Source organism: Meleagris gallopavo, chromosome 3 (assembly GCF_000146605.3).
Source record: "Meleagris gallopavo isolate NT-WF06-2002-E0010 breed Aviagen turkey brand Nicholas breeding stock chromosome 3, Turkey_5.1, whole genome shotgun sequence".
Taxonomy (NCBI): Eukaryota; Metazoa; Chordata; class Aves; order Galliformes; family Phasianidae; genus Meleagris; species Meleagris gallopavo.
In genome coordinates, this window is record NC_015013.2 from 54,357,232 (window position 1) to 54,383,921 (window position 26,690).

The 26,690-nt window shown below is 36.5% G+C and overlaps 1 protein-coding gene across 2 annotated transcripts; it reads right to left on the minus strand.

The window, feature by feature from the left end:
• Positions 1-1,579: 1,579 nt before the first annotated feature.
• Positions 1,580-26,069, minus strand: LOC100545318 (ras-related protein Rab-10-like). 2 transcript variants are annotated; one of them, XM_010708916.2, is made up of 5 exons: positions 25,966-26,069; positions 25,080-25,218; positions 16,352-16,441; positions 11,118-11,219; positions 1,580-2,427 (listed from the first exon to the last, which is right to left on the minus strand). In XM_010708916.2, the coding sequence occupies exons 1-5, from the start codon at positions 26,052-26,054 to the stop codon at positions 2,353-2,355; spliced, it is 495 nt and encodes a 164-aa protein (XP_010707218.1). In that variant the 5' UTR covers positions 26,055-26,069; the 3' UTR covers positions 1,580-2,352. The 2 variants fall into 2 exon arrangements, with proteins under 2 accessions (XP_010707218.1, XP_019469563.1); XM_019614018.1 differs by lacking the exon at positions 16,352-16,441.
• Between the last annotated feature and the right edge of the window lie 621 nt (positions 26,070-26,690).

Sequence of the window (26,690 nt, forward strand, 5' to 3'; positions counted from 1 at the left end):
TTAACTGAAAGGAAAAAAGAAGGTCTAGAGAAGCACACAGCGTGAGTGCATAATAATATTGAAATATTTGGTACTCCCAAGTTGAAAGGATGTATTGACTGCGACTTCACTGAGATCTGTCTTGAATCCAGAGCTATTTGATATTTCCATCAACATCTCTCAGATGACTAAACAGAACACACTTATTCACATGCAAAGGCTGTATATACAGGCAGAGGCTCCAGCTATGCTGGAGCGCAGCACGACAACTGAGAAGGATGCTGGCAAATTGGAAAAGATGAAATGACACTAAATAAGGAGAAACAGAAAGTTCTACATATACAGAGGAATAATCCACTGCACAAATAAGTGCCAGGACAGAAAAGCGGTTATTTAGAGGAGAGATTACAGATCACACACGCTAAACAGTTAGCAACGTTAACTATCTTACATTATGCTGATACTGGAATGCATAAGTAGGGAGATCTTAGGTAAGATAATGAAAAAAAAAATCAGTTTAATCTCACCAGCTGTGGTTATTTAAACTGGAGTAGTCTGGTAACTTCTCAGTTCTACACTCCAGGATAGCTGAGAAGCAACTCAAAAATAAGAAGCAGCGCACTGAAAATGGCAAAAAAGAGTTCTCTGGCCTAAAAAAAAGAGGACACAGAAAGGTATGTACATACATAAAGAGGAAAGAGAAAACCTGCTTTCCATGTGCAGCAGTTAGACGAGGTTATTAGGAAACTTCCTGCCTGCAAAACCAGTTCAGTAAGGATTGTACCTACTCAGGGAGGCACTGAAATCCCCTCCTTCACCACAGGTTTTTAAACATCTTCCTGGAATACAGCAGGGACAGCTGATCTGAGAATGAGATAAGAGGAGGAACTAGACAGCCTTTCAAAATCGCTTCCAGCACTATTTTCTTCATCTGCTATGGCTGTAATTAAGGCAGGGATTATCCTTTGTTCTTTAAGATTGTGCTCTAAATGCTAGTTTAAATGACTGGCTAGGAGAGCAGTCTCAGGATCAGCTGTAAATAAGTAAACCTTCTTGTCTTTCACTCCCCTTCTGCAAGCACACCGAATAGCTGGTGGCACAGTAACCTGAAAGAACGCTCGGGCATATTGTGTCCCACATCCTTCAGAAAGTACCTGAGAGCTGAGGTCACTGTCTCAACACTAAATATGATTGAAAAGACAAGCTGAAGAAAGACTTCAGAAAGGAGAAGGCCCACTTCACATAGTGGCATTCCAGAACACTAAGCCAATGGAGTTCATTATTCTGGATGTACTAGGATAGCTTACCACACAGTCTTGCAAAGTACTATTAGTACTATTATTCTTCTGCAAATGCTGGTAGAATAGATTAAATGTAATAATCAAGAACCACATCTCCCAGTCAAAACAAACAAAAGACAATATAACCATAACAATTTCCAGCTTGCATTTGTTTTTTGTGTGTTCTGCTTGCTTCTAACTGAAGAAAAAGAAAATGGCATCTTTATTCTGCCCTCATTCAAATTTAACTAAGATCTGATATCCTCCCCTGAAATTAAAGCTATTATGTATCAATATAAAACAGATCCAAATGATCAGAGTCAGATCCCTGATGTATTTATACTCTAAGAAAATAATACAAATCAAACAAACACTGCATACATTTTTAACACAGTCATCATTTATGACAAAAAGAACTCTTGGAAATGCAGGTATGCTGCTAAAACCCATGTGAATGTTTCTATGGAATGATAAGGCTATACGAGCATTCTGTTGTTTTATATTTTCTACTTTCTAAGGGGGGCTCAGCAACCCACAGATACTGTGTATGGTATATTCTTTTATCTCAGCCATCATCTCTGCAACTTCCCTATTCAAAAGTTTTCCAGTAAGACATACATTTCAGAAATGGATATTAAAGAAACAAAACCAAAAATCTGCAGAAAATCATCTTACAGGACAACACTGAGTATAAGCTGATTAAACATATGTTATCTCGAGGACAGTATAAATGATTTCATGTATTGAAAGGTTGCCTGTGTGATGCCAATGTTCATGAAAATTAAAAATCTGATACGAATAGGACAAAAAAATGTTAAAGTACATGTTTTTAATAAGAGAAAAATTAGTACATTTAGATTTCACCTGTGCAACCATTTGCATGCAAATGATTCAAACGTCAGATAATTATTTTAAATTCATATTAAAAATAAAAAAATATAAACATGTCAAAATATTTGGCAGCAACGTTTCTGTAATAAAAAGGATGCCTAAATTCTGTGCTTTGGGATTACAGAATCCCTTTTAAAAATTTTTATGTTCCCTTGTAATAGTTAATATTCTCTGAAGAGGAAATGAAATAATAAACGATATTTCAGAATGCACAGCAGGTTCTCTTCTTACTTTCATTTAGATCCACAACATCTAAGTCATATAATACCCAGGATTTCTGTAAAACAAATGAAAGCAAAAATTTAATTAAGATAACTGGAAAGCAGTAGTTGAGAAACTTGAATTTTCACATATTTTAATGTGTAAAAGACCTGATGAAGCCACTAGATACGTTTTCCCTTTACATATTGAAATAAGAGATTAGAGTTTTCTAATAAATTAAAGGGAGACTGATGCTCCTGCAAGTTACAGCTTGGTGTATTTACATTCTACAGGTGCCTCAAACATCTCTTCTAACTCTGAAGGTGACAGAGGATGTAATGTCTTCTGAGGAGATGCTAGAAACCATCATGTAAATACTTACATGAATTGGTCAAGATATACCAGTTCTTCTGTTGACTGAACTAATTTTCACAGATTTGTTATTAATTATCTTAATCTTTGAAGAATTAGGTCTGAGATGCAAAAATCTAGTTGAAATGAATAGGGAAATATAGGTCAAGGGTACCCATTAGAAAAAGGCATAAACTATTACTTGATAAAAAGGATACTGCATTTTGTGAAATTCACTGCAGTTGCTGTATTTTCTTAAATCCATTATAAAAAAACATAAATAGCCCCAAATGGAAACAACTCAGTCTTTATCATGATAGAATTATCATAGCAGCTCTCTGTCCTGGTAAAGCATTTATTTGCAGATTGCAAAAGCAGATTTAAAAACTAAAATCAGCAAAACCAGAACTCTTCCTTTCGGCAATAAACACAACTAGATAATTAGTGCTGACCAGAGAAACAATCAAAACCAGTTGTGCAATACAGTACTAGTAAATGTTGCAACTTTGGACTCTAAAAATATGAACATTGAAACGTGAACTCAAACACAATGACATAAAGATTGGAAAAAAAAGTCTGAACTCTACTTGCCATTCTTGCGTATGCCTCTTGGTAGGTTAACCAAGTATGCAGTGATCTACAGAGAAGTCAGTGCAACCACTGGAACCACCACATTCCTCTCTCAACCCAAACCCAACAGTCATAAACTACCACTTCTCACAATACAGAGAAGCTTCCAGAAAGGACAGCTGTCCCAGCTGGAATCCATGATATCCAAAGTGCAGGGAAAAAAGGGGGAAGAAAAAGTGGCATAATGTAGTCCAATGCTAGTCATTATTTAAAATCCAGTAATTACACATACAACGCCACAGAATTGTCTGACTATATCCAGAAAGGTTCAGCTAAAATTACTTAGATGAATCTAAATGCAGGGAAAATAAATGTTTCCTAATGCTAAAATAAGACTTACGTCCCTTCAGCTGACAATTCTTAACATGACCTAAAATTCTGGAGAAGATGCATGAAATCATTTTTTTTCTGCTTTGTAAGATGCTTGAATACAAGGAGCTGCCGTTAGGACTTGTGCTACATGGAGACAGTGTTTTATAGTCTTCGAGCGGTGATTGTAAATACAAAGTATGAAATCCTTTCCAAAAGAATCTAATCAACCATACCCTTTGTCACCTCAAGAACATGACGTCATTCTGGTTCAGAGACAAGATACTGAGAAAAAAAAAAAACTGGAAGATAATGGTGCGAAATTTAAAATGCACTTTTGTTGAGACCAAGAAGCAATACTGAGCGCTGATTACTGCGGACATAAGCTGAGAAGGTTTCATTTCACACCTGCTTTTTCTTAAGAAAAAAGAAATCAGTTCAAGTAGTAAGAGTGTTATAGAAAAATATAGAAAAAAAATTCTGAACAATTTCTGAATTCATGAGGAATTTATTTAACTTTAAAGGAAAGAGGTAATTTTAAAGTGTTCTAGGTTATAAGTAATTTCAAAGAATCATAGAATGATTTGACTTGGAAGGGACCTTTAAGATCATCTAGTTCCAACCCCCTGCTATAAGCAGGGACACCTCCCTCTAGATCAGGTTGCTCAAAGCCTCCTCCAGTCTGGCCTTGAGTGTTTTCATTTAGTGCTTTCAGTTAAAGGACAGTAAGTTGTATATTCCTTAAATGCTTAGCACTATAGGTGATTAATAATGGCAAAACCTACTTGACAACAAAGTTGTTCATACTGTCTGTAAAATCGTTACCTCATAGTGCTTAACAACAAATTACCCAGGACAGAAAGACAAGAACTATCTCTCCACAAATAATAAATAATCGTTTGTTTTAATATACATGTAAATGTTGAAGATTTAAAATATCACTTCAGTTTGATAAGTCTTTCATACAGGATCTTCATCAAGCAGATAAAGGCTTGCGATTCATTTAATCAGGTGTGCTTTGCACACATTTAACTGCATAATCATAACCTGAAGAGATGCTACGAGTCCTGCATGAAGAGCTGAAGCAATGAGTGCAGTCCCACATAGTGCGGAGAAGAAGCCCTGAAGAGCTGCAGCACCTTCCTCACATGAAATTAAGGAGGGAAGTATGCAAATTTTGCCCATCTCAGAGAACAAGGCAGGCAACATTCCACACTCAGGGCTCTCTCCTAGCTCACATTTCAGCTCCTCCTAATGAAACTCTTCCCTTGCAAGGCAGCCAACAAACAACTGAAAACAGCAGAAAGGTGAAAGGAACCAAGTTGGTATGAAGAAGCTCAATTTTCCACTTCAGCATCATGGACAAAGTGAAATCCTGAAAATAAAGCTGAAGAAATAGATGCTATTCTACCCAGTAGTGATTCTAGTAAGATATTGAAATCTATTGCTAAAATACTAGTTTAGCACAGCAGATGTGTCTCACCAAGCAGACAGGCATCTGTTTAAGCATACTAAGCTCCCTGCAGAACCAGTGGAGAAAATCAGATAGAATCAGCTACTCCCCACAGCCATCTGGTCTCATCACCAGCTCTAAGGCAGAGGTTGTGTCACTATCTTGCAGTAGATAGCTAACTTGTAGACAGATTAATTGTAATGACTGGTATACCTCTAATTATTAATTTTTAATCAGGTAAATAAAGCTAAGTTTGTATACAAAAAGAAATAGCATCAGAAAATAAGGGAAGTTCTTTGAATGGTTTCTAATGTAATAAATTCATACAGCTCAGTTAAGATCAGTAGCCTGGTCCTTGCTGGAAATCTGTTCAGATTAGCAGTATTAAGCCAAGTTGGATTTACCTACTGTGGCACCAGTTCTCAGTATTTTTATGTATTTTGGAGACAGTTCACCACTGGTTTGGTAGAATTTTTCTCTATACATTTAGATGCCCCATCCAGAGTGGAGGGAAACCCAGAGTGCCTGCTGGAAAGCTACTGGTTTTAGAGAAATAAGCAGAAGAGATTGTAACTGAAGCTACTACTACTTATAACTTCTCTAAACTCTGGGGAATGTATTCTCTCTAAATACAGAATTATTGTGGTTAATGACTGCAGTCTTTCTGTTTATATTTAATAGTAATGGTTGACAAAGTTTAGCAAAGCATGGCAGAGGACCTTGTGCTATGAATATTAGGGGACTTCTGCACCTGCACAGCCAGAAGATACGAGCTCAATTATTAAGATCAGTCCTACAATTTCCTTGAGTCCTACTTTCTCTGTATTCTCTAATTCTAGGCTTGAAATTGTTCAAAATACAAGACAGTCCTTTCCCAACTAGGCACAAGCAGTATCAGATGTATTAGCAGGGAAAGTGATCACTTCCAGGGCAGGGATAGGAATAGGAGAGGATAAAGAGAAGACTACACTGCTGCAGAACACCTTCTTCAAGAGATGGGAATGGAAGTCTTTGTTCCCAAAACCTGCTATTCTACAACATCTAACCCACTAACAAAGCATAGGTCTCTATCTCCCTCTCCTGTTATTAACATGTGACTATGACAATGTTGTACTGCAGTTATTCTACAAACTTAAGAAAAAAACCTATGCTTTAAAAAACTCCAACCCTAGTGATCATTTGAGTAAATTCAGGATCAAAGTTGAGGGAGCTGGGCTTGTTTAGCTTAGAGAAGAGAAGGCTCTAGGGAGACCTCATTGCAGCCTTCCAGTACTTGAAGGGAGCACATAAATAGGAGGGAGAATGACTGTTTACTAGGGTGGATAGTGATAAAACAAGGGCAAATGGTTTTAAACTGAGACAGGGGAAGTTTAGGTTAGATATTAGGAGGAAGCTTTTCACACAGAGGGTGGTGATGCACTGGAACAGGATGCCAAGGAGGTTGTGGATGCCCATCTGTGGAGGCATTCAAGGCCAGGCTGGATGTGGCTCTGGGCAGCCTGGTCCGGTGGTTGGCAACCCTGAACATAGCAGGGAGGTTGAAACTAGATTATCTTTGAGGTCCTTTTCAACCCAGGCCATTCTATGATTCTATGATTCTTTCAGAGTCAGTCAATGCCAGAAGCAAGTCAACTGTGTTAACTTTACTTCGGTCTCCTTGAACTTATTTAACTTTAAATATAAAACCAGAAAAGCTGATATACACAGTCCTCTATTATCAATGGAGAAAGGCACCTCCAGAACAGAGTTTCATTTGGCATATTTCTTTCCACTGACTGTAGATGGTTCCAGACAACTACACCAGCCTAGTCATTTTTGCTGGCTAAGGTTGCACACTAACAAGAATCTCATCCTGCATACTCAAACATTATGATTTACTTTTGATTTACATGGTCTAATACGTTACCATTTCCAGAAGAATGTCTGGTTTATTCAATGTTCAGAACAGATTTTTTTGAATTAAACAAGATTGTATAGTAAAATTAGGCCCTACATTGTTGCAATGCTATGTGATCCTTTTTGCTTTTAACGTCTGTTCCACAGTTTCCATGTATGCAATGCTGAACATACTACTTAGAGTTACTAGGAAGGTTATGAAGCTAAAAATCTAGAATAGATCTAAAATACAGCATTAAGAGCATTATGAAAAACCTTACGAAGAATTAATATTCTGTGATCAGTACAAGATAAGTAAAGGACAAATAAAGCCAGGGGCTTCATACATGACTAAGGATAATAAATACTGAATGTACACTGCTTAAGATAGGGATCTTTCGGACAAACTACAATTCCCAGAACCATGGCAATAATGAATTCTGATTTCCTATGGATCTGTGTCTTGCAGTGAATTAAATTTGGTATCTGCACTGCAAGCTCCAGCTGGAGTGGCTGGTTGAAGCAATTTTCTGTCTCTGTGCAGTTATCTCTGTCTAATGCAGTATGAACTAATGCTGTAGACTTTCTATCTGCAGAGTATTCTGGGACATACTGTGTTATCTCAAAAATCTTGTTGCCTTGGAAGGGAAGTTAAAGAGATCAAGGAAAAATAGAACTGAGGTCTGCTACTTTCAAATTTTCATCTCAAATTACATCCAACTGTTAAACTTTAAATGTTAACATAAACAGTACAAGGAAAGTTCTTAAATGAATTTTGACTCTACACTGCTCAGAAAATCTGTATTTATTTAAAATAATATTGAAATAATCTTAGCAGTTGATCAGTCTTAGGAGGTAGACAGAACTTAAGTTTTGGTTAGCTTTATAGCAGACTTCAGAAGAGAGCAAGAAATTCAGTTTTGTTTTTTTGTTTTTTTTTCCTTTTCTTGCCGATAGTTTCCATCCTTCTGCTCCTAGTTTAGAAAAATACCAGCCACTGCACCCACAAAGAGAAATACAAAGCCTTGCAAGACTTTCTAAAAAGCTAATTGAGAAGAGTACTGCTTGTCAGCCATGAAGACAAACCACACTAAAGTGCAAATTTTAACTGCATTCTCGGTGGTAATTTGGGGGGTTTGGTTGTTTTTTTGAGGACTGAGTCACAGGTACAAATAGTTCACAGGCAACAAGGAACACTGCTAAGGAACAGCTGCCATCAATTAATAAGCCAGTTTAGGCCTCTCTGAGACTTGTAAGAATTATGAATTAAAATGTTATTTGTCAACAGGTCTAAGAAAACCTCTGGGAAAGGCTTTAAGTGCCATTAACATTCATTTCCTCTACAGCCCTTCCAATACAATAAAAAACAGTTATTATTAACTGTTATGATTGAAAACTATGAGTTAACTATTCTCAAAATCTGGTATAACTCCACAGCTGTTACCAGTGTAAGTTCTCAAATAACATCTGATTGTTTTAATGAGACTACCCATGCAATTTAGAGCTGTGGCATTGAGGCTCATCAGAGAATGGTTTTCACAGACTATAAATATCTGAAAAATTAAATAGTGCTTCAGTTATCTGAATCACTGAGATACAGAAGTAATCTTCCTCTCTTAAGCCCAATAAAAGTAAAGCCACAAAAGTAGAAATAGCAGTGTCTTATAAAAGTAACGTGCTCTACTGATTTAAATCTATTCTACAAATAGAAAAAAGCAGCACAAAATGATGATAAAACAAATTTACCTTTTAGTTCCAGTTGGGAATACTCATTTGAACCACAACTTGTTCTAAATCTCAAAAGAATCAAGAAGCTCATTATTTCAGTATGACCTCTATAACTCCAGATGTTGATTTTCCCCATCTACACATTTGCTATTAAAAGTAGTTTAAAAAAATGCCCATGGTAGATAGCAAACAAGACTGCATATAAAAAATCCAAAATGTCCTGAGATGAATGTAGATACAATGCATCTGAAAATGGTTTACTGTCTGCCAGCTTGCCTGCCTGCCTATCTTCTCAATGATTTCAACCTACCTCCAAAAATCAAGGCCATACTGAATTTCCAGGAATGCTCCTTAAAACAAGTTTCCTCTATGGGACTAGTAAAGCAGTGACAAGCTTCCACCACTGAAGCATCTCATTAGTCTAGATGATCCTACTGCAGAAGTAAACAAGATACAGTATCCTGCTACCTCAGACATAGCTGTCTCGTGCCAAAGCGCTGTGCAAAGCTGTATGAACATATCTTGCTATTGCAGAGTGAATGTGTGACTGAAGTGATCTAGACTGACATCTGTCGTGTCATTTTTTCACAGTTACTAGTCACACTTCCTACCACATTTTTTCTTCTCCACACATTCATCAGTTACAGGAAGTTAGAATTTAAGTAGTATATTCAGATTTCACAGTTTTATGAACAAGCAAATTATTTTGTTGAACATGATAACCATGATGAAACTGTATGATGGATTTTCCTTTTTTCCTCTGAACTCATTCTTCTCAGGCCAGTGGCAGAACCAACTGGGCTAAAGGATTTCTTGTTGAAATCAACAGATTCCTTACACAAACAATTGCAAATTATACACCAAAGTAATCGTAAATGAGGCCCCAGTATGGATTGCAAATATTTCTAGAGTGAAATATTACTACAGACAAACTACAAAAATTCCCAAGGACGTATTTTCCAAACACAAATGCATGCACATAGACTGTACAACTGCATTATCAAGCAGTTCTAATAATTATACTCCATGCTGGAGTATAATGGTCTACATTTGTTTGCATGGCCACACTAAAACTCTATTGATTTTCATGAAGATTAGTAGGAATACTAAAGTTCCATTTAAAGTAAAATGAATGCAAGCAGTCTTGGAGTGAGAAATGCCCAAACACCATTTCTGAATGCTGCTGATAATTCTCTCAGATTTTACTAAAGGCACTGTGCAGAGATTATAGCTTCACAAATATTTGTCTTTGCAGCAGCTATGATCATAGCTTTTGGTTTGTAGTTTTCATGCTTCATTCTACAAATATTTATTTAAAGTAGAAAACATCTTTTTCATTTACAAGAAAAATCAGAGTTGTTTTTTTTTCCAGCTATTTGAAGACTTGTCATTGTCCTCATCATCTAAATGACAGTTGACTTGGCAGTTAAGTTGCCAAGTTTATTTTCATGCTAAGGGAACCAAAATCATATATATCAAAAACAAAACAAAACAACCCAATAAACTAACGCTTGTGTTATTGTATGACAGAACAAGACCCTCATTTAGAAGCAGTCCAGTCCCCAGCTACTATCCTGACCACCTCCTATGGCTATTTAATGGAAACAGTGTAAGTTGTGACTTTGTCAGTAATTTTGCTCATTTATCTTTATTATGACTTCAAGAGTATTCGGAATGGAAGGCTAGTTTCATATAACTGATATTGGTGATGAATGGCAGTGATAATGCACTGCATGAAGAACATCCATTAATGTCTAAAATAATATTCTACTGTCTAAAAATAAATTGTGATGCAAAACATTTTCATAGCTAATTAACAATAATTCAGTCCCACACAAGATTTTTGTATGGAAACCCTGAGTAGCAAGGACCTTTTTCACCAACACAAGCTAGGTAGTTAAAGATGCTGATTGTGACAGCTACAATATTGATTCTACTACTAATTAACTCAGCTTTTTAGATTCTAATAACTTCAAAAGCACTACTGTAAATCAACCAAACAGCTATGATTCTTGGATGAAACATTTAATTGTTGAACATAAAATGTCTGCTCCTTTCATGAATATGTTGCCTCATAACAGTTTGCATATTCTGAGGAAACTTCAAGAAAAAAAAGGAATTATCCTGGCACAGAAATGGAACTATCCTGTAACCCCCTAGTATTAACCCTTCCTTTGAAGAAAAGGGTGGAAAGAAAAGCCACAAATGCAGCTTTCCTGAGTTTTTATCTTCTCCTTGAGCAATATTGTACCTGTTCTCCTCTGTTCTCTCACAATTCTTTTTCTGTATATCTCTCCTCATATGTCTACAGCTATGGGATCCTCCCAAATATCACTGCAAACCAGCAATAGTTGTTCTTCACTAAAGCTATCCTGTACTTCTACTCCTGAAATCTTCCTTTTAATTTTTTCTCATCCTACCTTTTCCAGTATTTCCTTAGTCAAAACTGAAAATGCATCCTCAATGTTCACGTTATCTTTGGCACTGGTTTCAAAAAAGGGTATCCCATGTTCCCAAGCAAGCTGGAGGAAAAAAATAAAATAGTTGGCAATGGGATGAACAGTCTTTAGGAAAATAGAAAAAAAATATTAATACTAATAGCAATAGATGTGTCGGTGTTTCTGACAGCTCTTAACATGTTACATAAACATTGACTAAGGAAACATCAGCTCAATAAATTACACTATATTTATCCTCAGTTTATAAATTTCAGATATGTCTTAAATATTTTTTTTAATTTATGTAATTTATGTTACTTGTAAGTAAGGATACACTCTACTGGATCTTTTCTCCATGTTTTGATTTGTTTAGAAAATGAATCGCTTCCTAGGCAATTATTTACAGGAAATTAACAGAATGCTTGCAGAAAAGGACAGGTAAAAATTTGAGAAAAGACACAGAAAAGCAGGCATGATGGAATAAAAAAAGAAATGCAACTTTTCACCAAGTAGAGAGAAAAGGACAGAGATAACAAACATGCAAAGAACAGATGTGCATGTGAAAATATTACGGTAATAGGTGAATAATGAAAGTCCTTAGAGGAAATTGGCAGCATAGATTTTATATTGGCTAATTTTATTTAATTTGCTTGTTTTCGCTCAATTCCAGTGCACCTCTCTTACAGTTGGTTAGGTAATATATTGGCATAAAGAAAAAAAACTACAAAAATCTCAGCTTTTTAAGGTCTTGAACTTATTTTAATTTATACAGTTAAATACATGGAGAAAAACAGTTGACTCTTGCCTCCCAAGGGAGGAGACCAAGGTGGGAGAAATATCCACCAGAAAAACCATAATGGGAGTGTCTATTTATTGCCTTTGTAATACCCTCTTGGTACACATCTGGAGAAAGCAATCCCAATCAAGGAAAACACTTCTACTGCTCATAACGTATACTAACCACTTAATTTGTTTGGAAGGCTCTTCATTAGGTTAATAAGTCTAATATTGCTTGCCCAGAGAAGCTGTGGATGCTCCATCCCTGGAGGTATTTAAGGCTAGGTTGAATGGGGGCCCTGGGCAGCCAGGTCTGGTGGATGGCAATCATGCACATGGCAGGGGGTTGGAATTAGATGGCCTTTAAGGTCTCTTCAAGCCTAAGCCATTCTACAATTGCCAGTTGTGATTGCTTTCAATGAACTTTAGAAATAACCTAAAAAAATAAAAAGTAAAACTAAACCTGGCACTTTACGAGAATTCAAAAATAAGACATGAAAGTACAAGAATTTGAGTGTAATATTTTAATTAAAACATTGTAAGGATAATATTAAGGTAGGAAAAAAGCAAGCAAAATGGTTTATTTTCCAAAATACTATAATGAAATATAATTTTGAAAATGAAGAAGCTATCTGATATATTTCTTAAGACAGACTACTTCTAAACTCAAGTTGACTGCAGTGAACATCTTGTTCTGTCATCAGGTCACTAATGTTGAATAATCTGGGTCCCACCATAGACCTCTGCTGTACTCTGTTCTTTACTAGCCACCAACTAGACACATGACCTTAAATTGCTATCCTTTGCATCAAGTAGTCCAGCCAATTTTCATTCCATCTCATGGCCCATTTGTCCTGCTCACATTTCCTGGCTTCCAAGTGCAGATGCCACGTGAAAGTGACAAAAGCCTAAATTCAAAATATATTACAAACCATCATTATTCCTCTGTTCACACATTCATTTTCTAGTCTTATAAAAGGCAACCAGGTGGCAAAGCAAAATTTACCCTCTGTTGATTCTGCCAAATCATCTCCTTGTCCTTTAAATGGATGGAAAAGGATTTGATGACGTGATCCTTCTCATGGATTGAAGGCTGATTGACTGTAGTTCTGTGAACCCTCCTTCTTTCCCTTCTGCTTCAAACATAGATGTCATACTAGCTTTTATCTAGTTAACAAGCATCATGATTTTTCAGAAATGATTGAGAGGCCTCAATCTTACTGATCATCTTCAGCACAGTTGGGTAAACTTCATCATGCCCACAGACAAGCTCAATTTTCCTAAGCAGTTTCTAACCCAGTGCTCTCCTGCTGATGGCTGATCTGCTTCCTCTCTAAGCCCCACCAGTACATGCAGAAGTCTGGGAAGAAGGTCCACATGTAAAGACCAACACAAAAGAAAAAAATAACGTTGAATACATTGGCCTTCTGATGTTGTCAAATACATCTATCAATGCACTCCTATTTTCTCCATCTGTGCACGATGTTGGACAAAGAATATTAATCACAGAATCATGGACTAGTTGACAAGAACCTGTGTGTCCACCTGATTCAACCTCTGCTCAAGCTGGGACACCCAAAGCAGGCTGCCCAGGACCATGTCCAGGCAGCTTTTGAGTATCTCCAACGAGGAAAACTCCAGAAATATATGTATTAATATACGTACTATTTAAATTCACTTTGCAGACTGGTAAATATTGTGACAAGCAAGTTATCTCCAAGTTTGGATAGATGAAAGAAGTAATAAAATAAATGTTAATGCAGTTGCAAGTATGAGTACAGCTTTGTCTAAATCACCTCAAAGAAACTGGAAAGGCATATTCAAAGAATATTATTTTTTCTTGCCTTGGGAACATCTTGTGTATACCTGTAAATAAATACATACACGTACAAACTGAAGGCAATAATAGTACTTGGAAATTTTATATCATCCTTGAGAACTGTTTGGAGAACTCATATGAAATAAGATTATATCTTACTTACAATAAGAAAATAAATAATGCCATTATCTTTTCCAAAGCAAAGTTTTATTCTAATGTTTTTATCTCAAAATATACTATTTCCTAAAAATCCTGCTATGGTTTCTTAATAGAGAGTCAGAGAGATTTATCTGGAATATTCCTAGCACTGTATCACTGTGGAGTTTTGTTTTGTTTTTTTTTTAATCATATCATAGATATAATATAAGTTCTAAAGTCAAGCATGCAAAGATGAGAAAAGGAAAACAAACAAACAACATTTTATTTGACTATTTCTGTTAGAAAGATGTGACAAGAGGAAAATGGACACATTCTAAAATGTTGTATAATCTTCAATATTTATATTTATTTTTCAGTAAGAAATATATATATATTGATTGGGGGAGAGGGGAGCGGAGGAGCTCATAAAGGTTAAGTTCAAACATTTCAGATTATTAATACAAAAAAATCCCTCGCAGAGTTAAAATTAAGTATATCAATTTATGAGTAATCAAAATGATGCAATTTCAATTTTTTTTAGCAATTTCTTTGTTTTAGTTTATATACTGGCATATCATGGCTGCTCAGTTACAACAGATTACTATAGAGATGCCAATACACACAGTAAGATTCCCAGAGAATCCTTTGATCTTCCTTGCAAGACTCTGAGCAGAACAATACTCACAGCTTATACTCATAAGGTACTATGGAATTAATTATTATGTGGCAGAGCTTGCTGTAAGCCATTTTTGCTTTTAATATGGATATTTTCATCTTCGAAGTGAGATTATTAGCTCATTCTCTGCTAATGCAATCTTTCTCCAGCTGTCTCAGTAAGATTCTCTGGCATTTCAAAATCACATTAAAGAACAAAACAGTGTAACTGAGGAGTTGTCTCAGAACACAGAAGAAATCTAGAAAGCAGACTCATTGGTAAAGAGGTGAAGACTTGTTCCTCAAAAAAAAAAAAAAAAGACTACATAAAGAGAAGCTTTGATTGCATGGTTAAGGATGCATAAAAATGTCACTGTTAATACCTCATGCAAAACCCTAATACTGCCCTCTTGTGCACACGTGTCTAGTGAGCATTCAGATTTCTGATAATGTATTCTTTGAGTGAAACTATATCTGTATCTTTCAGCAACCTTTTCCCATGTACACATATGTACACACTTTATGCTACTTTTAAAGTTTTCCTAATCTGTACTTATATAATCAGAAAGAAATGATCAGCATGCTAATCCTCAAACAGTATAATGTGCCTGACTCAACTATCTGACTGCACACTTGAAGGGCTTATTCCAAGATTATTTTTCCTCTGTTTTACAACAGAGGTACCATGCTTAGTTGCACATTTTTTTCAGTAATGAAAAACAGCCTGCATGCCACACTCGTGAAAATCTGCATGGCCATCCTGAACATGGCTTGTCTTTCACATTGCTGTCACCACTGCCAAAATGCATCACCCACAGCTTCACTGTGCTCAAATCCATTGTTTGGGCTCCATAAACATTCAGCAATTGTCGATGAAGGCCAATGAGTGTCATTTTTCTCTACATGGAGGAATTCAAACTTTGCTTCATAAACACTCCCACGTCAAACGCCATTCTGTTAGACTGCCCCTCTGCTGCCATCTGCCATCATAGCAACAAAATGTAATGGAACACTTGCGAGAAGACAGCCTCGACTGCCATACCACCAACATCTGCCTCTGGCATTGTGGCCCTGTATAATAATATAGGAGGCATTGTTTCTGGAGCGCCACACACACAATCTACATTGTGACATATAATCAGTATCGCAATTTCTTCTTCCACTGAATGGCTCCTGGATCTCCTCAGGTTTTCAATGATGGTAATATTTGCCTTTAAAACAGTACTCCCCACTTAACACTAGTTCTTCCCCTGTAGTCTAATCTATACTGTAGCCTCAGCTGCTTAACCTACAGTTTGAACTAGAGAACCTGGATGTCCCCAAAATGTACGTGTCCAGTGTTCTTTAGGACTACTTATAGATCACTAAGATCACAGTCTGCAAGCTGCCACAATAGTTCTATATGGTTAGGCTGTTGCAAAAAAGAGTCATTGATGAGTGCCATCAGGTATCATAAAGTGATGTAAAATGTGCAATGTATTATATGCTAGCACTTCATACTAGAACAGTGCTCTGAAAATGCAGATTTTAAAATACTTTAAATTATAATTTGAAAAATAATTATCATGCCTGGAACTATTTAAGAACTATTTAAGATCATTTTAACTTTCAAAATAAGAATCAGTACTCTGAAGAGAGCAGCCAGGTATTATTTAATGTATTTCTGTTCATATGTTAAAAAAAAAAACAAACAAAACCACTGTTCTTTTGGAGCAATTCCTAACGGTAATTTTTGGAATTCAGGTAACCTTTTTTCATTGTCAGGGGAACAGCTCATAGTCACACACACTCAGGAGAACCCAAAGAAAGCATCAGTGATCAATGGTACCTTTTCTCCTTTATGTTTTGGAACTACACGTTCTGATTCCTTATCACACTTGTTGCCCAGCAGTATTATGTCCACTTCATCACCTGCTTTCTAAAAGAGGACCAGCATAAATAAGCATCAAGTTAACAAAAATAAATAAATAAATAAAATAAAACAACATAACTTCAACTCACATAAACCATCAACACAATTCTCTTGAAAGTAAAGGCTGTGTTTCTTCTTGACCTTTTCATCTGCAGAAATGTTTTTCATCAGTTACCAAGACCCTGAGAAAAATGGTAAGACTGTAGAGAGCAAGAAAAAGCTACTTAAAAGTAAAGGGTATAATTTGGAACACCCTTCATGAGGAATAAAGTATATGGTGCATGGGTTTCATCTTCTGATGAATGCTTGATCTTGAGGCTTCAAAGTGACTGGAAATGCTCCAAAGTGACAGACGCTGCCCTCCCTGAAGTAATGAGATTACAGATTAGCATGTTAGTCAGGTCTGCATCCAGCACTGAAAAGAAAAAAACTAAGGAATTTGCTACACCTGAAAAAGTACCTCTCCATACTTCACTTTTGCACACAGACAGCAAAATTACAGTCCAAGTGCTCAATCTCAGCATAGAAGTTTGATTATTCCAAGACACTTGGAAGAAGGCAATATATTTTTTAATGAAGTAAAATTTTAAAAACCTCATTGACTTCAAAAGGAGGAAAAATCTAGCTTTTTGACCTTGTCTCCATCCTTTGTTCCACTAATCCAGTTACATACAGGATGACTATGAAATGCACTGGATGCTTTACATCAGTGTTATTTTAAGATAAACTATTGCAACTATAGATGATTGCAATCACGATAAGGAAATGGAACAGTGGAAATTGCAAAGTGACATTTGCTGTTAAAAACAGTATTTAAAACCACTTTTGATACCTAAATGGGAAAAATGTCTCTGTCTAGAGACGAGTAACTCAAATGTAATCTGTTTCCACAATGTACTTTGAAAGCAAATGCTCACACATTTTCTCTGATGACTCAGAAGGTTTGATCTAAGGCTGCTGTTCTCTCTGCAATGCTGCTGATGAAATCTCTGGTATCCAATAAAGTCTTAATTTTTATAACACTAATCAAGCTGTAGGGTGTCCCTATATCTCTTCCAGAGAGGATTAAAGCTAATGTTTTCTGGGGAGAGACTGAAAGGGAGAGAGATGCACGAACACATCTACCTATTCAATATCATAGAATATGACAGAAGATGCCTCTTCTCAAAAAAAAGAAAAGAAACAAAACAAACAAACAAAAACCACACTGGTAATTCATCATTACAGCTGCAATAAAATTGGATAAAAAATGACCTGTCACCTCCAGAAGCAGGCCACGCTGAAAGCCAGCTGCTCTGCTGTCACCTGTGCTATGACTTAACAACTTTGAGACCACAAAACCTGATTCTCAGAATCTGTACAAACTCAGGTAAAGACACGTCAGTTCCCCAGAGCACACACAGATGCACATGGACACAAGTACCTCCCTTCAGAGAAACTGAAGGAAAGATCTCTATTCATTAAGAGATGACAGAATCATTATTTTTAGTCTATTTGCACTTTCACAACAAACTTGCTTCATTTGAGGAGTACAGCAGCAGGCACAATTTATTATTAAGGAATGCCATTTCATTTTTTCAATCCACTCTCATTTTAGAGTCAGCTAATCTCATTTTATAACCCCAGCTGATGTTCAAGATAATGCAGTATTAAAATGAAGTAAGCTCATCATTAGAGTATAAAGTACAGGCCTAAAATAATCAATCTGTCTAACCTGGATTAATAGATCAAAATGCATTGGAGCTTTATCCATTAAGGTCAGTGGTCCTCCTACATAAATACACACACGCATATATATATATACATATATATACATATACACACACAGCAGTCCTTAAAATAGAGTAAACAGACAATTTAATCTGATCACGCAATCAACAATTTATTTGAAAGACTGTTGTATGTAGCAGAAGGGCTTTACCAGTGACATTTGACTTTACTCTGAAGTGAAATGTCAAAGGGAAACACTGGCATCCTTTCTGTACAAAAACATGAAATTCACATTGCAAATTTATTTCTGCACAAAGGGCAAGAATTTTGTTCTTTCTGCGTTACTTCAAATAGGAACAAAATTTAAAGGCTAGAGACACCTGGCCTTTCAGTAAGTATGTATTCATACATTAATAAAATTTAATAATGAGTTTTCACTTTAATTGGATTTTTAAGATGTTAAATTGCAGTTTTTTCTTCTTAGAAAACTAAACGATATACACAAAATGACCTTCATTCTGAGAACTGATTCTGCAGGTGAGCTCTTAAAAGATTAACTCAGCATGACTACGCACAAGTCTGACCACGTACTCAGCTGGCATAAAAACTGCAGAGGTACACTGATTCAAATGGGCCAAAAATATGGTTCTTCACTGCTTCTAAAAGCTGATAGTGTATTTTCATCCTCTGTTATTTATTGCTCAGAAATAAGCCTTCCAAATGCTAAATCTATAGCTAAAAGAAGGTGATTATTTTACAGTCATTAAGATGCTATTAGGCACTCCAGCATTCACCAAGCTAACATTTTTCCCATGTCATGGAAAAGTATAAAAATGTTATCAAGGCGAAAGAAAAAAAAAAAAAGTACATTTCTTTGAACACTGGAAATAAGGAAAACATTTTGCCTTGCTATCTCTCAAAAGTACATCAGAGTTTTGGTTACTTTCCTGAGTTTTTACTCTGCTTTTAACATTTTAAAGCCCACATTTACTGAAGCTTCCTATAAAAAGAGAAAATCTAACCTATCTTTTTGGAGAATTTCCAAAACGGCAATATCAGCACTATACTTTTTTTTTTTTCCCCCCTAAAAGTGGAAATTGTGAGATTCCTTGGGGCTGCCCATGTTTGTTGAGCAGTTTTGGTGGAGTTTGGATCCATCAGGTTTGAGCTCGCTGCTGTGCTGCTGTGATGGGTGGCCACATGAGGGAGCAGCACCATAGGCTCCTGATCTTTACTTGTATAAAACTCTCATCCAGTGAAGTGAGGTTTTCCACCAGAAAAGCCACCTTGCCTTCCACCATATTTCCACAGCACAGTTGTTCAGGGCCACACTATTTTTATGATCACTGATTACAGTTTGAAATGGGAACAGAAGTTTGTTTTGGGTGCAAATTGTGAATCTGAGAACGCAAGTCTGATAAATATGCTATTTTAATGCTACAAAATCTAATGACTGGTAGTAGAGGGAAAAGTGTAGCATTATTTTTCAGAAACAAAAATTGTTTCTGAACAACAGAATTAGCTTACTGCTAGATAAAGGCAAATCTAGGGCAGGTCACAAAGCTTGGAAGCTTCTTCCTCCGGCTTGCTAGACAATGACACCAGAAATGCATCCTTTGTACTAATGAAGAATAATTTGTTCAGAATACCTTGCCCCCACAGCATCACATGTAGCATTCATACATAATGATTCTCACAGATACATCTGTGAGAATCCCGTACATCCCATGTACTTTTCCAATTGCCACATTAAGATCTCAATTACAAATGTCTCGTTTCCAGGACTTCAGTGGAATTGTACAAGCGATGGAATCTGTTAGTCTCTTAGTAAACTTTGACTTGATTAGAACAATTTATCCTCAAACAAATCTGTATGATATATGTTTAGAGACATACCAATTTAGCAAGGCGACAAAGACAAGAAATTTTCAGGTCTACTAAAAGTGCTAACAATAAACCCACCTATGAATTGGAACAATTCAATCCTTCTGGCACCAAGCTTTCCCATCTGAGAAATTAAAACTCAGAACAGTTTGAAGTCAGATTAATTTATATTTGCAAAGCACTTTGCTGTAGTGCTTTTATTTAAGCATAATGCAGAAATACTGTCACAGATCCCAACTCTCAGCAGCAACTGAATTGCACAGAAGCAGAAAATGGCACAATGCAAAATAAGCGGTAACATTTAATACCCTGGTTAAGGGGTCACTTCTTTTAGAAACCACAAGAAGAAAGCTCATATATTCCAGCAGCAGTACATTACATCTGCAAGTGCTTGCAGAAAATTTCCAGCATGGTGGTAATCATTAGGATACTGTAATGCCAGCTTCATGGCCACATCAGCACAATGAAAACCAGCGCAATGAATTTGAAAAACACCTACAGCCTATCATCTATGTTAGTTTCTGGTGACCCAGACATCATGTGTGAATCATGTGAGGATTTAGGTTAGCAAGGACTTACAGAAGTCATCTGGTCTAACTCTGTGCTCAAAGCAGGGCCAACTTTAAAGTTACGACAGTTGCTCAAGGCCTTGTTGAACTGAGTTTTCAACGTCTTCAAGGGTGGAGATCCAGATCCTCTCTGTGTACCTCTTTGTGCATTTGACCACTACCACATAAAGTTTTTTTGCCAGTATGTAAGCTTCCTCAACACATCTTGGAAAGAACTGCTTTCTGCAACTGGATTTGGCACATGGTAAATTGTATTTGATTTTTAATGGCCAGATCGGATCAGCCTTTTAGAACAGCTGCATTCAATAGCTAAAAACCATGTTAGCAGACAGGGGGAACACCTTAATAAATAAGACATCACCTATGAATAATGAACAGCTTCAGGTTCTAAAGTAATTTTCGTACAGTGATTGTGCTCCTAATGAGTGCATTATGAATCTAATATGCCTGTACTGGATTTGTCAATGAAGTCCTAAGATACTCAGCTGAAAGTGTATTTTTCTAGTAAGCATTTTTATAAACAATCCTATTAGTTTCTTCTAGTGTTGAATACAAGTGGTACAATAAGACATCTGCTACCATGTATTTATGTCTTAAATATCCTTAAACAATAATTCATTTTTAATAGGAAAGAGCTGTATTCCACACTTAAAATAATTGAAAAATGTTCTTCGTATTTCAATTAGTTCCTACCCCTTACCTTATGAGAACATTACTGGCAATATCACAGCACTGACTAGCAAGTTTTTAAGAAATCAATGGATTTTCTAGGAATGGTGAATTGCTAAGATTTTTCCAACAGTTGAAAATAGCAACAGCTTACCACTGAAGAGATTTTTTTTTTTTAATTTTTTTCCATTTAAAGTCTCTGTGTATGGAATTAAAAGAAGAAAGTGCAATGTAATTACTGACTCATTAAAAAAAATCCTGTTCGATTGGTTCAGGTGTAAACTTCATCAGTCTGGCATTTAATAAAACCAGTCTCTGTTTCCTTTCTTAATTTTTTTTTTTTTTAAACCCTTGCACATTTTTAAGGGTGCTGTAGCAGCAGCCACTCGAATATTGGTCATTTCTGGGGTATGAAATACTGGTTTGCATTTACAGATCAAAGCAAATGCAAGGAACATTGCCATCCTGAAGCAAGTAATTAATTTTCATGATACGCCCTGTGTTTTAACAGTTATTGCTTAAAAACACTTCTTTTGCAATGAATGGTCCCATATATTTTCACCAAGACACTTCAGAAATTGATATCACACTTGGACTAAATTAAATTTTTTATTATTATCTAGCTGCATTACAACATTCACTAATTGCTAGCTTTGAGATTGGTACAATCAATCATGCAATTTACATTCCTAGAAGTTGCCTAAATTGAGTATTTCTGCATGTTTTTAAAATTTTAAACTAAGGCAGTACTTTCAGGCAGTAAGATTAAACAGACTTAGTATCAATAGCTTGAGTATTCTTACATGGAAGTTTTTAAGTATCAAGAACAGAAAAAAGGGTCATGCAGGTATGATTTCCTGATTGACTTATGCTGATTTAAGCTAAGCCTTTTCAGCACTGTGGCCACGAGGACCAGTCCCATCCTTCCCTCCACCCTAGCCTCATAGCCCAGATATGGTGTGTTTATGCTTGTGCATAGTAGCCCAGTGACTCAACCATTCTGTTTTTGTAATTAAAGATGATAGGACAAAACGACCCCTCCAATGACTGTATTAAGTCAGGGCTATATTTCATATGATACACACGTGGGCTGCTTCAAAAGTAGTACCTCCTATTTTATTATATTGGCCCATGACATCAGAGATCAGAAGCTTCCCATCAATATTCTGCTACATTTTGTTACCGTCTGACAGACAGCAGAAGAGGAGCAGTCTGACAAGACAGCAAGTGACATGGAAATGTGTATGAATCAATAACGTGTCACTGAAGTCCTGCAATTGGGAGAAATTACACCTACTGATATTCACCGACAGTTGCTGAATATTTCTGGAGAGCAAATGGCAGATATGAGCACGGTGAGGTGGTGGGTGACACGTTTCAGCAGTGGTGACAGTGGGTCACCTCCACCGGTGCAGATTTTTATTAGCATGACATACAAAATCTTGCTCATCACTGGTGAAAATGCAGAGCTAGTGGTGTGACTGTCAAAAAAAAAAAAAAATAGCATTTTGTAGCTATCTATCCTATGAAGCAGTAAAATTGCTTCTGACAAGTTCTCTGCAATACAAGGCAAAGTACTCAAGGCAAAGTACTGTTAGGTATACAAATAGTCATACACAGGGGGGAAAAAAAAAAAAATGACTCACTCAGCTAGTGATGAGAATCTCTGGCTGTGAAACACTCTTGAAAAAAGCAGCCTTTGTCCATGAGATGTTCTCCCTTCAGAGCACAGCCCTTAAATGAGCCTAGGGAGGGGAGGGCATGGACCCCCTTCTGGTCACATGGGAAGCGCAGGTAAATTGTTTGCACCTGTGCTTCCTGGGCCAGCCACCCCCTTCACCAGGTGCTCCATCATCAGTTCAGGTCATGACCTAACAGTTCCCCTACAGTAGCTGAATACTTGCTTTATTGAATAGTGCTACTGCGTTCTTTCTATCTATTGTTTCCATGGAAATAATTAGGAGGCGTTACTTTCAGAATACAGCTATGTATATACATACACATACTATATATGTATATATAATCTCAGGGGATATACATGGGTAATCTACACTTTCAGCTGCTATCATGCTGTGTGCTGAGTTAAATTGTAGCTAATCATGAAACCGTACAAGCTTGTGGTAGCACGTTGGTGGCAACAATAATGGGAGGACAGTTGGACCAGATGATCTTGTCCGTCCTTTTCAACCTTGTGATTCTATGATTCTACGACTTGTTGGTTTGCCTGACAGAAGGGCACGCACTTTTCTTAACAATATGATAAAACACGTGTTTTAGGTTGAAGTGTGTTCAGACAAGTCAGTAAGAATATTTTATCATCAGGTTTCCTTTGTAGCACATTACTGAAGTTACGCTCTGTTGACGTTAAGACTTCCAAGATAGCTGTAAGGTCAGGGATAATGATGTACTGCATTACCATAGTAATGTTCTTCATACTGAAGTAATGTATATGCAATGTCTTAGCAACAGTATTAATATCCTAAGTATATGTTATTGGATATATGACTGTGTGTTGTTCATTAATTCATCTGTATACTGAATGGGTGACAAGAAAAAAGGATTCATTTGATGTTTTTTTTTTTTCTGAACCTGCTTTCTGAAATGGGCTCTTCCACCCATTACATCATATTCCTACCAAGTCACAGAGGAGGTTGTTAAATATTGTTAAAAAAAAAACAACCTGTCTGCATGTTTCTTTGATTTTAATCAAAAACAAACATTATCTTATTTGGAATCATACACAATCATAATAAGTACAAACTTCCATGTTATTACTTAGAAAATGGACCTGTCTCTATCCAATGGCAAACATATCAAGAGGGACTGAGTAACACAGGCTCAGCATACTGGGTTACAATCAGCTCAAGGACCTGATGCATGAGGGCTTGTCAGCTCCTCCCTTCCCAGTTCCTTCCTCACATTGTTCCCACGCATTATTCTCCTGGCCTTCTTGTTCCTCCCCCTTACCTTATGCCAAGTTTAATATCTGTCAGACCTTTCTGTGAACCTCATAAACCTGGTAATGCAGTGGAAACCTACCCAACCGTTTTGGCTGTTAATTTTCCACCACGTTAGAGAGGTACACTGAAGCTCTGAGAGATCTGACAGGCTCCAGAAACAGAGCAGGAGAAAATATTCAGTCCCAGGACAAAGTAGATGGGAACTAACACCTTGTCTGGCAGCCACGTGCTGTTGAATCACTTCCTATGTCACCTGAAACCACATTTCCCTGCCTGCAGTGCTACAGGTAGCTGAGCTAAGCCACCAAAAAAAGACAGTCCTTGTTGTCAGTTCCTCCCCCTTGAAACCATCCTCTGAAAGGGAATATCCAGAAAGGGGAAATAGGATCTTTCATTTGATTTGTTTAATTTGATTTTTGGGATGAAGCAACTGTGCAAAAATAATGGAATTAGGAATGGGAAATCACTGGTTAATTTTGACACTGAAGCTAATTAAAATCCTTGGATGAGCTCATGGAGATTGGCTTGTTGGTCTTGTGAACAGTCACGCTGGTGACAAAAGCACTTTAACTCAGTATGTGCAAAACTGGATTAAGAGATTTATTTTCAATTTATTTCAAAAAAGCACTCCTGTATCAGTAAGGGGTTGTTCTGGATAATCTACGCGGTCTTTCAGTTTCACATAACAGTAATCCTACTATCATACTTTGTGCTGAGTTAGAAGTAAGAAACTGTGGTTAGGAACTCACAGCTCAAGAATAATGACAAATTTCATGCAGTCATTTAAAACATAATTGCATTAACTCATTGATTACCTTCATTAAAAGATCAACCACTGTTAGATTTATTTACCTCATGTATGTCTTTCATCCAGCTCGTTACACCTTGAAAACTATCCAGATTTGTGATGTCATATACAAGAACAAAGCCTTGTGCTCCACGAAAATAGTTTGTACTGAGTGTATGGAATCGTTCCTGGCCAGCAGTATCCCTGAAAGAAATCACAAAAAGTCCCCAATAAAGAAATAAATTTGATACCAATGAACAAACTGTAGAACAGTAGCACTTTTAAACTGTGACACAGACAGGGAGCTGGTTTAGGTGGAAGATAAGTTTGGGGAAAAAGACACAATGTAAGAGGATGCAGAGATTCCCATCTGCAATTATGCCTTAAGAAAGCTGCCAACAAGCCTTCAAGATTTTTGTACTAAAACCTGAGGTGGAGCAACTTAAGGTCTAATACTGGTTGATGAATTCATGTACACTTACTTCTCAAAAAGTTAGATACTTGTAAATATAGGTAACCTTCTGTATGGGATACCTGTAGACATGGCTGTCAGCATTCCTAAGTACTCATTTGAAAAGCCTCAAAACAAACAAACAAAAATAGTGTAGGTTCTCAAAGATTCATCAAAATAGTTTTCTCTTGGCAGTCTTTTGTGCATGCACTTGTTCATTAGTGAAAAACAGAATTTTCTTGCTTTCTCACTTTCACTTTAATATCATTAAAAATAATTAATGTAGTTTGTAGACCTGCATCGTTTGCATGCTGCAACAGTAGAATTTTGTTAAAGTAACCTAGTAACTATTTTCTTTTTAACTTACTAAACTCAAATTTTAAAATTACCTACAACATAACAGTTGCACTTTACAAAGGTGTGCAGTTAAAAACAGATTAGATTTTTTCATGTTGTAATGTACATTAGTTGGCTTTTATTTGTGACAGATTCAAACTTACCATATTTGAAGTTTCACTCTTGTACCATTCAGTGTTATACACTTCACTTTAAAATCAATGCCTAGAAGAAAGAAGAAAATCTGTAACATTTCTGAGAATAGCACAGATTTCCATTTGAAGAATGTTTCTCAACTCTAGTTATCGTGCTGTTTAAAACAGAAAATGAAAAGGAATCATATTAAAGAATAAGTAAGCATACACATTCAAAATGGAAGTTGGAAAATTATTCAATGGTGAAAACAGCTACGTGTCAATACATTACAATAAAAGCAATGGAGAGGCATGTCAAAGCAAAAGATATTCTGACAGTATGTGTACATGTACATATTTCCATTAATAGGCATGTGGCAGGACAGCAGTCTTATGGCTTAGGCACATTAATATTAGGTAAATACATTGGTGATTTCAGTTGTTTCCAATTTCATTGCAGAACAGCTATAGTTAGCAATAAATGCTTACAAAGCTGTTACATGCAAAGTGCCATTTTTCTATTTTTACTTACAAATTCCTAAAAAAAATATCTAGGGTTGCATGAACAGGAATAGAAATTAGCTGTATTAATTAAATGCAAAGATGAGGATACACTGGATTTCATTCAAATCAGCAACATCTGTCTCTATAGTCTTAATCTTTCTTTATCCCAAACACAGGGTGTTAATGCTAAAATAAGGCATTAGCACTTGAAAACAGTGCTGTACATTGTCTCTACATACATTGCACATCTT

Coding starts and splice junctions, on each gene's coding strand:
- LOC100545318 (XM_010708916.2), bottom strand. CDS start 26,054: ATGTTACAGATTTTCTTCTTTCTTCTAGGCATTGATTTTAAAGTGAAG. Junction 16,442..25,079: donor GGATGAAAGACATACATGAG/GTAAATAAATCT, acceptor GTCCTCTTTTAG/AAAGCAGGTGATGAAGTGGA. Junction 2,428..11,117: donor CTAAGGAAATACTGGAAAAG/GTAGGATGAGAA, acceptor TTTGTTTTACAG/AAATCCTGGGTATTATATGA.